General features: G+C 39.0%; 1 protein-coding gene across 2 annotated transcripts in view; it reads left to right on the top strand.

Annotated features, from left to right (window-relative positions):
• Positions 1-17613, top strand: part of METTL22 (methyltransferase 22, Kin17 lysine) — a 104131-nt gene that overhangs the window by 81437 nt on the left and 5081 nt on the right. For both annotated transcript variants that reach the window (XM_075179843.1, XM_075179842.1), the window contains one exon: positions 7772-7874. In XM_075179843.1, the coding sequence (XP_075035944.1) occupies positions 7772-7874 (103 nt within the window). The remainder of the gene's footprint in view (positions 1-7771; positions 7875-17613) is intronic.

Below are 17613 nucleotides of genomic sequence, written 5' to 3'. Positions count from 1 at the left end.
TTGCAGGTCTACAACATCATAGTGAACCCAGAAAAAGTGTTACATTTTGGAATGGCCAAGAGAGATGACCTTAATATAAATGTGCTGGCATGAACTGAGAATTGAATAGATAATACAGGACAACACATATTAGTGGAAGCAGTACTGTGACAAGGAATGTGTTTGAATACCTCGAAAGCAGTGGGCAGGATTGTTCAAGATTTGCAAAGGCTCATAAGGGGCACATACTTTTTAGGAACAAAAATTGTTAGGGCTAGCTGCTAAACTAATAAATGCAAATAATGTATATATTGCTGTAGGGAAATTAATCGTTGCTCTTATGTCAGTAGATAACACCCCAATGTAAGGCTAAAATATGAACTATATAACCTGGAACTACTAGAAAAAATGCATTTTACAGGTTTGATCTGATAGTAAAGTGATATTAGTGAAAATTATGTGCAATTTACATGGCCTCATTGCAGGGATTTGTGGGGATGGAGGATTTCCAAGTGTCCTTGGCTAATCAGATGATCTACTATGTCTGTGAAAATGAATGTTGTATCAGTTAGTGGCATTTATAAAATTGCAAAATAAGATATTTTTCTCCTATATTACAGAAGGGTTATTTTCATTTCCTGCACACCATGTAATTAGCATGGAAAAAAAGGAGTGGAGTTTAGTGGGAAAGAGGTTGAACTTATCAGTGGAATCTGCTGTTCAACTTCTATAGAAAGTCCCATTTCGAGGACAGGTGCAAGGTGCTATTTAGAGATGTGCAGCATTTTTCCAAACTAATCCGCAAGATATTTACCTCTGAATTAAGTTTTCCTAGCTCTATCCCAACCACACTACATATTAGAATGAATTGACTATCATTGTTCCAGCTTTGCCTGCTAATAGAAAATTTAGAAATACAGCATGGAGTGGCAAAGCACAAGCGGAATACCAATATGGTATCACCATGACTTCACACCTCTGAGAAATGGCATTCTTCATGGCAAAGCTCGATTCACTTGAAGTTTTGCTGTGGATTTGCTATTTGGGAGGCTGTTATAAAAACTTAAAAGTACAGTTTTTATAAATGTAGGGAATTTTTGCCCTTTATTTTTCAACTATTCTGTTTTTGCACAGTATTTCTATGCAGCAGTTTTTATAAATGCATCTCAAATGTATTCAAAAAAGATGTACAAAGTTAAATATTGCATGCTATTTGTTTAATTCAGTTCTGTTTACATTATCAGGAGTTGTATCAAAATTAGATCACGTTTAAGGTAAATTTAATACAAATCTACAGATACTTGTACAGAGTTCTCAAACATCCTCTCTCCAATACTCAATAATAAGACACTAGGTACTTTCAACAAAAATCAGTGTTAGGCAAGATATCCATTGGTATTTGATTTGCAAATAAGAAGAAAATAGTTAAAATGTAAGTAAAAATGCAAATGTAGTTGACATGCAATTATCCACAGATCAAACAGAAAAAAAACAGCGCTGAAGTGCAGTCTCTAGAGAGTCTAAAAGTAAAAACCACAAATTAGACTACGGCGAAATATATAACTAACCAAACCAGAAGCATTAAAATAAATATATATATATATATATATATATATATATATATATATATATATATATATATATATATATATATATACATGTATATATTATAAAATTTTGGCAGCCGGGTGGCATTAAGAAGCAGCTGGGGGGGACATTTGTAATACTTTGCAATAATAATGAAAAATGTTTGCTTTAATTGCCCACACTTGCCAGGACTGGTCGGACTGCTGGTCAGTGGTCTAACACACATTGCTGGCTGTTGTGTTCACCTAGTGCCTTTTATAATAGGAGAAACAATGTTTTTTTTCTATTAGAATTGGACTCTGTTGGGCTCCAAATGCCGGGTGGCAAATAAAAACAGCCGGATAGAGCACCTAAGAAATTGATGCTGGGGAGAACACTGTGTGTGTATGTATATGTGTGTATATATATATATATATATATATATATATATATATATATATATATATATATATATATATATATATATATATATATAATATATATTCTAAAATGCGTGGAAAAAACTGAAATTGTATGTCTTAACATAAATTGGTTTACAAAAAAGTGGGCTGCATATTAATAAGTGGAAGAGATCAATAAAAGGACCGTGAATCAGTTCTTGGCAGAATAGGGACAAGTCCAAACAATATGTCCGTTTCAGATTTTGTGGTAATAGTTAAAGAAAAATAGTCCATTCACTATACTGGTACCAATAAATCCTCCTAATGAAGTCACCGCAGAAGTAGGCACGGTTCCAGATCACTCTGAGTATCACTGTCACGGGCACTAGGAGTCTTACCCAGGTATCACCAGATGATGGACTTACCAGAGCAGTATAGTTGGTAATATGGTACTCTGGTAGCGGGGTGACCACGGAACAGGAGACAGCAGATGGTAAGAGAATGCTCGAGGAAAGTCTATGACTAGCAGCACTGGTAATGGGTAGATAACTGTACACGAGGAACTGGATGGACAAGGAAACGTGAGGGTAGTCAGCGGTCTGCGTATAGCAAGTTGTACCGCTGTCTGGGTGAATGAATGGAATCCAGGTGAAGGTATCAGAGGAGTCAGTGGTCTGCGTTAGCAAGTTGTACCACTGCTATGTGAGAGGATACTGGAAACTGGTGACACAGGAAACAGGTGACAGTGGTCTGCCTCTAGCAAGTTGTACCACTGAAATATATTTGTGAGGAGGAGCACAAGGAGATGAATGCAATGCAGAGTATACACGGGCACACTGAACTTGATCCCACGATGATCTGCACAATACAATGATAACTGAGCAGCACTGCACAAATATACAAAGTCACAAGAACTATCCAGGCTAAAAGGAAACACAGTGAAATGATAGCAATAATCCCAGTGGATAGGAAACTCCGGAGGAGAACAACTCAGTCCACCTAGATATGTAATACACCAGCACAGTCAATGAGAAGTATGCATACCGTGGTTCAGGAGAGCAGGCTGTCAGAGAGACGTGCAGGGATACCTGAACGGCTGGAGGCCGGCAGGATGAGAAGTCACAGGAGGGTGGAAGCGGTAACCAAGTAGGTGCAGCGCACGGTAGGTAGACCAGCAAGGATTAAACAATACTCAGGAAGCAGTAGTATATAGAACTGGACACCTGGAGAACACGGGAGAGTTGAGGCGGTCTAGCTGAGATGAAAGCAGCGGAGCGTTGACCCGATGCAGACAGGCGAGTTGACATAAGCAGGAACACTGTAGAAGCACGGAGACAGCGGATCGGCTGGCTGCAGACACAATGAACACTGGAGAGTTGCGATGAGCAGGACTCTGAAGAAACACGGAGGCAGCGGATAGGAATCAGCTGGTGCAGTCACGATGAACACGGAAGAGTTGAGGTGAGCAGGATACTGTAGAAGCACGGAGGCAGTGGATAGGAATCAGCTGGTGCAGTCACGATGAACACGGGAGAGTTGAGGTGAGCAGGATACTGTAGAAGCACGGAGGCAGCGGATAGGAATCAGCTGGTGCAGTCACGATGAACACAGGAGAGTTGAAGTGGTTTGGAAACCACAAACGAACAACAGGAATCAGCAGGAGCTGAATACACGAGGAAACACAGGAACACCTTCAGAGGCTCATGGGGAATGAGACTCCAAGATCAGGCAACGAGGTATAGACCACAGGTGCTTTAAATAGGGAGTGTTGCCTGATCAGCCAATTAACTAAAAGGAACAGGTACTGAAGGTTTGAAAGGGCTGCACATGCGCAGACCCTCAGGATGGTGGACGGCCACGGTTCCTAACTACACGAGAAGTAGCACTCACAGTCCGTTGAGTGACAATCACAAATACTGTTTGAGGTAATTAGTGTGAAATCTGAAAACCACCATGAGCAGTCCAATAGAATGACTCAGACCAATGCACTTTTCCATCTAATAACTACAAAAATCTGTACCATGGTCTCACAGGATTGAAGAAGTAAGTCTCGGTTGTAGGTGTTTAATGCATTTCGTGACTTTTCAAACGTTATCAAAGACATATGATAAAGTTTGATAAGTCAAATGATACAGTTAGACACCTACAATTAATTTTCTAGTTTATAATGCAATTATCCACAAGCATATATAACTAGTACTGAGCACATTTAATGGAGTAAGAAGCTTTCTGTAAACAGCGACAATAAAGTAATGAACCCGAATGTGGATGTGCTGACACAGTTTTGTAATCCGCCTGTTTTACATGTGTTACATTAGCTTTAAAATCGCTAGCAAATTTTCTCATATAGACCTGGCCCTGATATCCAATATATTGGCCCCACTGGTTAGAGAGACTGGGTACCTTTCAAGGGGCATATCTGATCACTCCCCAGTGCTGCTGGTTGTTGCCCTGGCCCCTGATACTGGAATTAGATTCTGGAAACTTAACCTATTCTTACTCACACTCATGGGAACCGGCAGTGACCTGATAGTGGACTGGGAGGGGTTCTTTTCACACAATAGCAACACAGTCAATCCGCTGTTCCTCTGGGACGCCTTAAAGCATTCCTCAGTGGCACGCTAGTAAATCGGGTTGAGGGGCAATAGAGGTCCTTTAGGGCAGAGGAATCAAGACTGGATCAGGTCTGCCGGGATTGTATTGTAGGTGTATTTGTCAACAAAGCTCCACGCAGATCAGCTGACTTGGTTACATGCACAGAAGAATTATCTGCTAGATAAATCTGCACGTAGGCTCCTCTTTTTTAAACACACTATGTATGCACAAGGGGACAAGAGTGGAAGCCTCATGGCATATTTGGCCTGAACGGAATTACAAACCCAAACTGTGACTGCCATTTCTGACTAGATGGGGATTATTCAAACTCATACTGAAAATATTGCCATAGTATTCCGAGCCTATTACGAAGATTTTTATACCTCCAGGGGCGGACTCCTCTCGTTGGAGACTGTGGATTCCCTGGAGGCCCTTATTACTGTGGAGGAAATTGAGGCGCCCATAGTGTCTTCTCCGTGTAACAAGGCCCCGGGTGTGGATGGATTGCCCATGGAGTTATACAAAAAATTAGGCACCTTCTTTGTCCCTACATTATTGGAGCATTGTAACGAATTCCATGAGGCAGCCGTTCTGCCACCATGCATGTCTGAAGCAGTAATAGTGGTCATCCCCAAACCGGGCAAGGACACATTGCTACCTGTATCTTATAGGCCCCTTAAGACAAAGGACGTAAAAATTTTAGCAAAAATACTTTCTATAAGACTAAACACGGTTATTGTTCAGCTGACCCACTCAGACTAGATGGGGTTTATGCTTGGCAAATATAAAGTCATCAACCTTCGCCGCCTGTATACCCATCTACAGATGCCTGGTGGTCACAGCAATGGGGCAGTGGTTTTATCCTTAGATGCAGCTAAAGCATTTGACTCTGTAGAATGGGAGTACTTGTAGGCAGTCATGAACAGATTCAGTATTGGTCCTTGGTTCTTGTCCTGGTTGAGGCTATTATATTTGGCCCCCTGTAGTAAGAGTTTGTGTGAATGGTCACACCTCTTCCCCATTTATGATGGGCATGGGCACGGGCACGAGGCAGTCCCTCATCTTGGAGACCAGTTCATCTTGTGTTGTGCAGACTGGTGCACCAATCACCTTTTATACTTTCTGCCATTTTAAGCACCTTTTTCCCCAAACAGTCCCTCTCTCCAGGACTGTTTGCCATCTCCATAGAGCCTTTGACATGTATGATACAGGCACACCCTGAAATCTGTGAATTCAGGGCTGGAAAGGGAGTAGATAAGGTTGCGCTATATACCGATGATATGCTTCTTTTTCTGCAGGACTTGAAGGCATCCCTAGCCACATTGCTGTGTCTGGTGGACAAATTTGGTGGCTTCACTGGCCTGAAGATAAACTGGTCCAAGTCTAGCATTTTCTCCATTGGTGGGGGGGTCCCGGAGAGCGCTGCTAGACCCTTCCCATTGCAGTCTTCGGTAAAATTAAAATACCTAGGAATATGTATCAGAAATTTGCATACTGTATATATATATCTCTAACATTCATCCTGTGATCAGTTATCTTCGGGCCAAGATATATACCTGTCGGTGTAGGGTAGGGTCAGTTTAATCAAAATGGTCTTGCAACCAAAATTCTTGTACCCACTGCATCTTTCCCCGGTTTATCTTCCGAGGAGGATTTTCTCCCAAATCAACAGATATATGTCCTCTCTGGTCTGGGGGGAGAAGTGAGCTCGAGTTAGACTGGTTTCCCTGTGTCATCCCCGAATGTCGGATGGCCTGGCCCTCTTTAATTTCAGGGCCTACTACTTTGCTGCACAACTGGCTAATCCCCACGTATGGATTCGGAACTCTCTGACAGCTGACCTCACAAGTTTTCTTAGAGGATGTACAGGTTTTGACAGACCCCCCATACAGACCCTATTGGGTACGAGAGTTACTAGAATGACCCTGCCACTACTTAGGCAGACTTTAATGATCTGGAACATTATAGGGGGGACATTGCAACCCACCGGGTTGGATGCGGATACTTCATTATGGGTTAACAGTACTCTACCGGAGCTTTCTAAATTAATTAATTGCTAGACTGTGAATGGCACGGGAAGGGCCGGATCTCGGTGCTTGGGTGGCTCTTGTTAATGTAGCTGTGGGGGACAAGAGATTCACCTATCAGTGCCGAGATATCAGGCCGAAATATTACAAAGTATGGTTGAGATGGACAAAGTCAAGGTATGCGATTCATTCTCTGGCTGCAGACTTTGATCCTATTTGAATATTACGTAATCCCTGGTCGGCACTGGGGATTGCTCCATCTAAACACCCATAAGCACTTTAGACACCGCTAACTAATTCCTATAACAGATGTATCCAGCTGTTTGTATCTGTATCCATTATTACTATATACCCTGTAGGGTAGGAGTTTGGGGGATCCATATACAATCTAGCAAACTGTCAATTTTTATAACCAAGTCTTATGGCACGGCTGTATTTTACCAGTAAATGCAATATATGGAGTTGTTAATATGTTTACTATATTAATGTGGATTGTAACTCTCCTTGGAACTATGTCAAGTATTTCTTTTTCTTGTACTGTTTTTGTTGAAATCTTAATTAAAATATCTGATTTAAAAACGTTAGCAAATCCAGATAATTTAACGCCAGTGAGTGAAGCTGTAAGTGCCAAAAACATCCTGTCACTCTGAAGATGCTCAGAAAATTATGTCATGACTCACATTCTCTGGTAAAAATTACTGTATATAGATAGATATGCCATAGTCCCCTTATACCTTGCTCTACCTAAAAGAATGCAGATATTAGATAGATTAGATATTCTCTGCTGAGAATTTTTTTAAAAAAAAAGAAAAATGGTGCACACTTACCGCTGCTAAACTCCCACAATGTTCTGTGTTGGAGCAGAGCGCACCTTGTATGAATTATTTCTTACATAGAATGCACTTTTGCTTCAAAATCATGTGTCATTGGGGTCAAGACAAATATGGAAGAAAGATTAATGCGCCACTCTTATGTTTGCCGTGGTTTTCTTTTTAATAAACATTAACACAAAGGTAATTGCTGTTTATGTGGCACAATTCTGTTGTGTCTTAGGTCCTCCTGTTTGCTCCGTAAATGAAAGTTAATTAAATACATTTAATTAGCAAAATGTGTGACAAACATATTATTAAAATTATATTGTTCGAATTAACAGTTTAATTATTGCTAAATTAAAGTCAAACATTATTCCTTTTTGTTTTTCAGTATTTTATGATGAGGTCCTTACGAATGCACTGTTTGAAACCCTTTCACGAATTACACACAATTTAAGTAATCGTTGCACTATTTATTTATCTGTTGAAAGAAGGTAAGTGTTATACGGTTCTGCATATTAACAGTTTAATTGCAAGAATGTTAAAATACTTTTCTGGATTAAATATTTGCTTAACCTATTTATGTCCTAGGATACTTTATGCTTCTATTGACAAATTTTAAGACTATATTATGTAATGTGACAGGATGGGCTTACTCAGGTCAGTAACGTGCCATACTGACCACGCCTACTGGCGTAGATTGGCAAAACCAGCTACTCAATAACTGTAAGTCAACTGTGAGCCAACTTGGTTCACTCAGTTCTAAGAGGGCATTGCTGCTAATACCAGGCTCCTTCATTGGCACTTGGAACCATTTACCCACTAGGTAGTGTGTAGAGCACTTTTTTGCTGGTTACTCTGGCTAATTCCTCCTGACTTCTTTTTTTTTGGATTTGGATTTCTGGGTAGTGAGCAGAGCTCTGAGGCAGGACAAATGTCTCAACACAGGATAGCCTGGAGTGTTTGCCCAGTCTGTTGGTCGCAAGAACAAAGCGGTATATTAGCATTGAAGTTGTTTATTGCTCAATATATTTTATAGAAGCTGTTACACAACACTACTTGATGGTCTTGATATTATACACACACAGACTTTTAGCCTGACTATTTTTGCAGTTTTACACAACTTACTAGCAGGGAGTTAAACCAACCCCCTCTCTCATTAGCCATTCCCAACAGATTATTTTATCATGAGGATCAGTTGGACTTCTGCCTATCACATTACTTGTATTAAAGTAATTCTATCGTTTTCAAATAAGCATTGCATAAGCGATTGTATTGTGCTTCCAAAGCACAAAGTAATTTATTTTAGCAGATGTAAAATTTAACAATTCAATACATGATTATTATACAGTACAGCCAATACCAAAAGATAAATACATACCGCTGCGTTCGCTTTTCGCTAGCTGCGCTCCCACTGGTACCAGCGAACAGTATTTCACTCCAGAATACTGAGGCCAGTGCCAGCACAGCTATATTATATACACTCAGTGTTACAGAGACAACAATGCAGAAGACGTGGCTTGCTTCTATAGGTCCAGACTTCAGATGGGTCCAGAGTAAACAGGTCATAAGCTAGTTCAAACAACCCCCTCCAAGGCTTAGGGTCAACATTCCAAATGATTCTCCCGCCCAGAAACCGATTTAATCTAGTCTATTTACACATTACAGTCAGTATCACTTTAAGTATTTCTTCCCTATCATCACTAATTAGAGTTTGCAATGTGCGATCTCTTCAGCGAAAGAACCGGACAACTGCTGATGAATAGGGGATTAAAATGATACCAGACATGACACATTTCCTATAACCTGGACCTTAAATTACACTAAAGTGTACATATAATCATAATATATAAACTAATAATAAACTAAATACTATCTGATCATAAATCACTGTGGAATGGAATCAATATAAATAAGAAATATATAAATAACTAAATGTTGTAGTGCGAGTGTGTGCTTGCGTATTTTACCGCGTGATCGCGCCATGCCATGTGTACCGTGGCATACTGAGTGCAATCGCACAATAAAACCATATTAACTAATATACTTTCGCTCATCCAATTATACAACTTCGACACTTGATTAAACTGTTTATATTAAAATTCGTGGTGGGGGAGGTGGGGTTGTTCAGCACAGTTTTCATACAAAACTACTGGACTGGGAGAGGATTTTTTCCAAACGGACTTCAGGACTTCTGACCCAGTTCCTAATGCTACTTTGAAGGCAATTTTGGCTCTAGGAATCTGTCTGCTAGATCCTGGGGCAAGAGTTTCCAGGCTACTGCTTTGAACATTCCAGTGCAGCACCACAGGTAGGGGCCCCGGTTCTTCTGGTCTCCACTTTCCTCCTAGCAAGTCAGAGTGTAGCAGTCACAATACTACAGGCCCTTCTCTTACATCTCGCTTATGTAGAGTTGACTGGAATTACTGTGAAGGTCTCGTTACTGCCTCCTTCCATTCCCTGCACATGGTAAAGGAGACAGGAGTCAGACTTTGCACATATATACTTTATTAGGAGTGCATATATTACATATGGTAAAACATTTCCAATGGCATGTGAGGGGTGGGGCAAGACCACCCAAGTTATCCAAATATTTTAATAGCTTTGCGTTTGTTCACATTTTAAATGTTATTTTATTTGCATTTGAGTCAGAAATAAGAAACATGTAAAGAACAATTTTCATGATTATTTTCATATACTTAGTACATCACCTGAAGTATACTCTAAAATGTATTCAGGGCTTCATCATCAATATTTACTCAGATGCAGAAGGCACACACAGTCTTTATTGGATGGCCAACAATTATACTGTTAAGGGCCAGGGACCAATGAAAAACTGTTCTTGTTTGTGCCTCCTATTTCATTACTTACATTAGATTAAAATATAAAGATTGTCAGTAATGCTCACTTGCAGCATATTTGTTGTTTTGTGACATAATGCACCCATTTTTATCTGCACATTAAGATGGCAGCATCTACAGGGTTTCAAAGTATTGCATGTTCCGATGTAAGGAACTGAGCAGAAGCAATAGCGAAATGCACCTTCGTTCAAAACAAGATCTCATTTTACAGGGCAAAAGTCTATATTTGCCACATACTCAATGTACATACCTGATAGATCTTATATCAAATGGGGCAACCGTCAGCCACATAAGGAGATCTAGTTGTTGTTTTTTGAATACAAGAAAGTAAAAATTGCAACCATGACCATGCAGTTGATTTATATATAGACAGAGCACTTAGCTTAAATGGCCATGTTTGTACCAGATATGCAGAGGAATCAAGCATAAATATATTAATATGTGAAATATGTGGTAAATTTACCCAATTATTTCTACCACCAATTAGACCATTGCATACCTCCCAACAGACCCAATTTAGGCAATACAGTCCCAATTTGTCATGTTTTTCCCAACTCACAGGAAGTTTAGAGCAAAGGCCAGGTTCATTTTCCACTGGAGCGCCAGTTCAAAGTTATTTTGGGGGGTGGGGTCGAGGGAAAACTAATGCTTTGGAAGCACTTGACATGCCATCCGGGACAAAGATGGGAGGTATGCCAATGTTGCACCATTTAAAAGTCCATTTATTCCAATGTTACAAAGCTATATATATACATTCACATGACAATATGACTGGTTTTAAGATATTTTGTTGTCATACTATGAATATTTATTACATTAGGCAGTAAAAATGTTTTAAATATAAGGAAAAGTTACATTTTATCAGTAGCAAATAGTATCCACCTATACAATGCTAAATAATTGTAAAAAAGTTTAAAAACATGTAATAATGAAATTATACACATTAATTTTCTAATGTGCTGAGGAAGATGGAGAGTAAGAGCCTTCGATTCAAAGTTGGTCATTTTGTACCCTGAAAGTATTCATATTTGTCCAGTTGGTGGAATAAGTTTGTAGTTTGATGACGGTCAACCATATGTCATCTGCAAACACAGATACTTTATATTGCTATGTACCAATCTGCATTCCCATCTGGGCTTCATATAATTTGTCAGCAAGAAGCTTAATGCATAGTGCAAAAATTAAGGGGAACAGAGGATATCCCCCTTGTACATTTTCCCAACTTCAATGCAGATGAGGTCAGACCATTGCTCAATACCACAGAAAAAGGATTATCAGGCTTGGAACATAAATGACTAGGACAGATGGTCAAAGGCTTTTTTATGCATCTAATGCTTAAATAACTTACAGTAGGTTAATCTTTATTTATGTAAGAAATTCAATTTATTGTACTTCTGGTGTTGTCCAGGGCTTGCTTTTTGGGTATAAAAAAACCTTTTGTCCAGGTCAATAATGTAACTCAAGAGAGTGTTAATTCTGTTGATTTAAAACTTTGCAAAGAGATTAGGGGCTAGATTTACTAAACTGCGGGTTTGAAAAAGTGGAGATGTTGCCTATAGCAACCAATCAGATTCTAGCTGTCATTTTGTAAAATGCCCTAAATAAATGACAGCTAGAATCTGATTGGTTGCTATAGGCAACATCTCCACTTTTCCAAACCTGCAGTTTAGTAAATATACCCCTAGGTCTTTGTTCAAGATATAAATAAGTTTGAAGTTGGGGCATTTAGTGTAGACTTTGTCAAGTTTTGGGATCACCGTAATATTAGAATGGGTTTTGTAAGAGCAAAATTTACTTCCATGCATTATTCAATTGAAAATTTGTGCTAGTGAGGCACAGGCCAGGTCTAATTTAGGTATAAGATAACCTTATAGACCACTGAGCTTTCACCTTTTGGCCCCCTCTGCTTGAGCAGAGAATAAGACTGAATGGGAGCAACTGGCTTCCTCGTCATGTGACCTCCTCTGCACACTACAAGGCAAGTGGGGAGGTCTGAGGGGGCATGTGGGGGAGGTCACGCAGTACAGCCAAGCATAGGAGTAGTTACTGTAGTGCATTCTGCTCCATATGTTCTCCCGTCTATCTATGTGGCTCCGGCTGTTCAAGTAAGTGTGGGGAGGTGTGAGGGGCATGTGGGGAGGTCTGATGGGCTATGTGGGGAGGTCTGAGGGGCCATGTGCATAGGTCTGTGGGACATTTGGGAAGGTCTGAGTGACATGAAGGGCATGTAGGGGAGTCTGGATGACATATGGGCAAGTTGTTAAATACATGCGGCATGTGGGTGCATTTTGGATCAAGTGGCAGATCTATGTGGCATGTGGTGAAATTTTGGAGCAGGAGGGCATGTGGATGCGTTTTGGAATGAGTGATGTGGGGTTGCTGTAGTTTTGAAATTAAGGATAATTTGCAGCCCTTTTAGAGCTTGGAGGGCCCTTGAAGTATGTTGGGTTGCAAATCACTTTTCTGAATAATGCTGAATACATGAATGTTTGCAATTGTGTTAATTTTATTATTGTGAATAAAAGTCACAAAATATATTTTGTAATCACTCTAAGATCATAATTGAGATTGAGATATTTTTTTTCGTTTTCAGTGTGTCATCCAACAGTGAATCTGCTTTGTTAATTTTCACATAAATTTTCTGATTACACCACTGAAGACTTTCTCTTTGTGAGGACACAGTCAGCTGCAGCCGACTGTTGTTTTTTGTTTTGTGAGGTATATTTTATTATTGACCTTGTAATGACAGTCTAAGGTGCCTCTTATATTTTGGGTAGCTGTGTATAAAATTGTTTACTTAATTTGAGGGATTTTAAACAGGGTCTAAATCAGTCTCTCGGCCAAACGTCCTCTCAGACTTTCCAACAGGTCAATTGTTTTATAATAAGGTGGTCAACCATGGATTAGAAAGAATGTCATCTCCAGTTGGTGTCTGGATAGACTGGCTACATCTCACCATCATGTTTATATAGGAGTACAAGTGATGGGTGATATAAAAAATGGAATTTCTTGAAGTAGGATTAAATGTCACCCATCATCAAATAGGCCAGCATTGGCCAGTCATTTATTACCTTACCCACTAAGACAATGATCTAGGCTTCTGGATCAGATTTAGAGACTGTTATCAAGAAGGGAACTGCATTGCAAATAAATATGGATTAACCATTTAGTTTTTTGGAAGAATGGGAAGTGTAGTGTGTTGTAGGGAATCTTGAGGAAGCCAATGAAGGGTGGTCGCTCCTCTTGAAATGGGTCTATTTTGTAATGGTCCAGAGCTGCTCACTAACCTACGGATGGCTAACTGTCCATGGAGATGTATATTTGACAGGAAGAAGAGTAGTCACTGGCTAAGGCTGCAAAACTTTGGTATTGGCAGTTCTAGTCCCTCAGTGCAATAGGGCTAGAGATTATGAAGGGAGCAGATGATGCAGGAGCCCGTGCTTCACTTTCAGTGTGGGACAGCAGCCTGTAGTGTGTTGGTCTGATATATGTAAGCTTGTCACGGTGATGAATGATGGCTCTTCATCTGATTAAGTCCCCCAGTGGGCATTGAGAAACATTTCTAGTACTTTTCAATATATTCTTTGTCAGAACTTTCTGTGTTGTGTAGGAGTATTGAGTTAAGACATGTATAAAGACATTAACAGCTAAGTTACACCCCAGCCTCTTTTATGATTTTAATGTCCAAATTGTCAGAAAATGTAATCTATATAAGGATCAAGTACCAATGGAATATGTTTATTTTATTGTTTTGCTCTCATACAACAGGGCACACTTTTACAGTTATAGACAAATATTGATACTGGTGGCCCACATAAGATCAATTGTGTGAGACCGTATTAAGCATGAGGATATAACTTTGCGTTGTCATAGAGACCAATTAAATTTTATTTATTTCTATACCATGAGTCAGCTTCTGCGTTTCAAAGTCCCCAAAAATCTTTCAGGGCCAATGATAAACTCTGTTTTTGCAGCATAAAGGTATTCAAACCTATCCTATATAAAAGGGAGATACTGAGTATAAAAGGGAGACACTGTAGCTCCAAAATACATCAAAGATTGATATTGTAATATTGTACATAACAAGTCAATAAAGACCATTTAAAATTTGTATGTGCTCCTATAACGACAGCATCGCAATCTCTCTGTAAGGAGTTGTTCTGTTTATTCACAGGTTCCACTTACGTCACAATAAACACAACCTACTTGTTATCAATCCACAATTGCGATCCCTACTCCTAGCGCCATACCGACTCTTTTCCATAGGTTGGCCGTTAAGTGTGGTATTTATTGTTTCTCCCACATCAACATCAACAGCCAATTCTTTTACTGTCTGCAACTCGTCCCAGCTCCCTTGTGTTTAAGCACTGTTTGATCCACACACCTTTGCTATCCCACATTGCACTTTTATTTCTGTCTGACACTCACTGATATGTGTGTGGTAAGCCTTTTACTTTGTAGCATAAATTTTTTTTCTGTATGACTTCTAAACACATTTGTTGTTTTGAATTTTGATTCTCAAAATTCTTAAAGGGGGTCTGAAAAAAATAAATCAGTATGTAATATAATATCCTTAGAAATACAAATATATAAAGATATGGAGCACCATTTACATAAATTACCTACTCATATATTCTTTGCAATTTACCAACTGATTTTCATGCTATTATTGTAATTGTGAGGTGCCACTGTATTCAACAGATAAGTTCACTTCACTTCCAATTATTATAGTCACCTTTCTCTGTCCCACCTAATAGATTTGAGTTTCAACAAATGTATTATTTGTATCTCTACTGGGATGCGCAATCTCCCTGTTCTGTGAAGATTCTGGCTAGCAAAGTGACTTACCTAGTATGATATTGGATTTCTGTCTACTTACTCAAAATGATTAATCAAGTAAATATTACCATTTTCTTTTTAAATATATTTTTGCTTCTGATTGTCATTGCATATATATATCATTGTTGTTCTTTTAAGACTTTTTACATCACCTAAATTCTTGTGTCACCCATAGTCTAGCGCTGTGACACAATGATTGTGGGGTTCATGAAAATAGGACAGCAATTCCCATGAAGTATAGTAAGGACACCTGTGTTCTAACACACTGGTTGGGAGGTCACTGTCTTCTCATAAAGACTCTTAAAGACATGTTTATATACTAACAGGAGGAAGGAAAGGCACATGTTAAAAATAATTATGCTGCCCCAACTCTGTTTTATACTATGCCTTTTAACTTACCCTGTTACTAAAGGAGTACAACAACTCAAATGAAAAGAGCTCAACTTTATTGAAATCGGTGGCCTTTACCCATTAACTTGTAGTATATTGGCACTGAATGGCAAGTCTTTTTCTAACAATATGGAGAATATGTTGACAAGTATACCAACCTATTTTGCTTTTGATCCATGAAGCTGTACTATTGTGAAATAAATGAAAGGAAGTTTGAGAGCAGCAGGCCATATTTAACACAGTAATTTGTAGAGTGCAAATTGAATAACAGAATTGTAAAAACATCTGGTTAGTGTCTTTCTTTTGTGCCGGTGAGGATGGAACTTGCGTCACAGTAAAACAGCTTCATGTATTCCTCTGGTCTTTCTTGACTGAAAAGTCCCAATGGGATCAGATGGAAACCGACAATCCTGTTTTTAGTACTGTAGTGGAAAGCATGTCATTCAATTTCTGAAGAGATTGAAATGCTAAAACAGATCAAATTATTATTATTATTATTATTAATTTTTATTTATAGGTCATTACCCAGTTGGAACGGCTGCAGTAACACAGATCTACATGTGTTAATATTAACAGACATTTTATATTTGAAAACACGTTAATTTGATTGGTATGAAAGTTTGCATTTGTGCACCAACTAAAAATGCCCATCACACCAGTAGTAACTTATTATTTAGCACGCATACATATTGAGCAAGAAACTAAACATATCATGCTAATATTCTACCCTATTTCTTTCTCACTTGCATTTTCTTGCCCATTTGCTTTGATGTAGAATCACTTTGGAGAGACACACGAAGAATCACCTGGAAATAGAGCTGCTGGGAATAAGCATGCAACATGCTGGTTAAACTCTACTCACAGATTTAGGAGTATATTTACTAAACTGCGGGTTTGAAAAAGTGGAGATGTTGCCTATAGCAACCAATCCGATTCTAGCTGTCATTTTGTAGAATGCACTAAATAAATGAAAGCTAGAATCTGATTGGTTGCTATAGGCAACATCTCCACTTTTTCAAACCCACAGTTTAGTAAATCTAGCCCTTAGTCTCTTTCCAAGGGTTTTAGTTCCCTTGATTAATGCTTTTCTATGGTGACCTGGTGATCTATCATGATGGAGTGTAGTTGAGAAGCTGCTCAGAGAGATTCTTTTTAATTAATCTGCTTCTTACCTTGCTTTTCCCATAAATACAAACGTTCCACCAACATCACAAACCTGCAAAATGTCTCCCATTATGAAGAAGGCGAATCAGAGACCTGATACCTTCAATATGAAAGGCCTACGAATGCTAAGACACATGCTCCGCTGATGGTGAAAGATGACGGTGATCAGGACAGAGATCACTTAGAATGATTTACATGCCCTATGTTGTAGCCTGAAAAATGTTTCAAGCTGGGCATTAGCAGACCACTAAGGAGTGAACCTCAGAGATTGCCTCAGTATGAATGTTGATGAAATTGATGTCAAAGTGACAACTGAGGCTGTTTTGATATTGTGATATTTATTTGCAAATAGCCCTGATTAAATCAGGATGATGCAGAAAATTGGTCCAGATGAAACAACCTTCTCTTCAAATGAGTCCTGCAGATAGTTCAGACCTAGAGATGTTTCTTCATGACTTGATCACATTTTCTTGGATCATCCCAAACCATTGCTGGAACTTGATAGAGCTTTTTGAGCCCTCCAACAACAGCATAAATAGTGCTTTGTCTGGTATGGTTTTTTTTTTGCCTGGTACGTTGGGCACTCCATAAGCTTACAGAGCACCTCTGACTACGTAACAGAAAATATAGATGGATTTCCCCATCTAAACTATTGTTATGGAGCTCAATGACAATTTTATAACATCAAAAGTATTTCGGAACAGGACCCATTTCTCAAAACTCTAGCTGTACCATAGCTGAAATCTGATGCCTTGTCTCAGACTTGCCATATACTGGCACCTAGCCTGAAGTGGTCTGCAACATGAGTGTATTGTATCACCTAATTCTGTTGATCACTACTTTAACTCTGCTCTAGTTGATTATTCTACATCTGTGTGAAAAATAAAGAACACCATCTTTCAAATCTGATTTTATATATGAGACTTGTTTAAATATCAATAAAGACGTTAATTTGAGCAATGTATTGCTAATCTAGTGC

The sequence above is a fragment of the Mixophyes fleayi genome, chromosome 7 (genome assembly GCF_038048845.1).
Source record: "Mixophyes fleayi isolate aMixFle1 chromosome 7, aMixFle1.hap1, whole genome shotgun sequence".
In the NCBI taxonomy this organism is placed as follows: Eukaryota; Metazoa; Chordata; class Amphibia; order Anura; family Limnodynastidae; genus Mixophyes; species Mixophyes fleayi.
The sequence above is the reverse complement of the archived record's forward strand: the minus strand, read 5'-3'. Positions and strand labels throughout refer to the sequence as shown.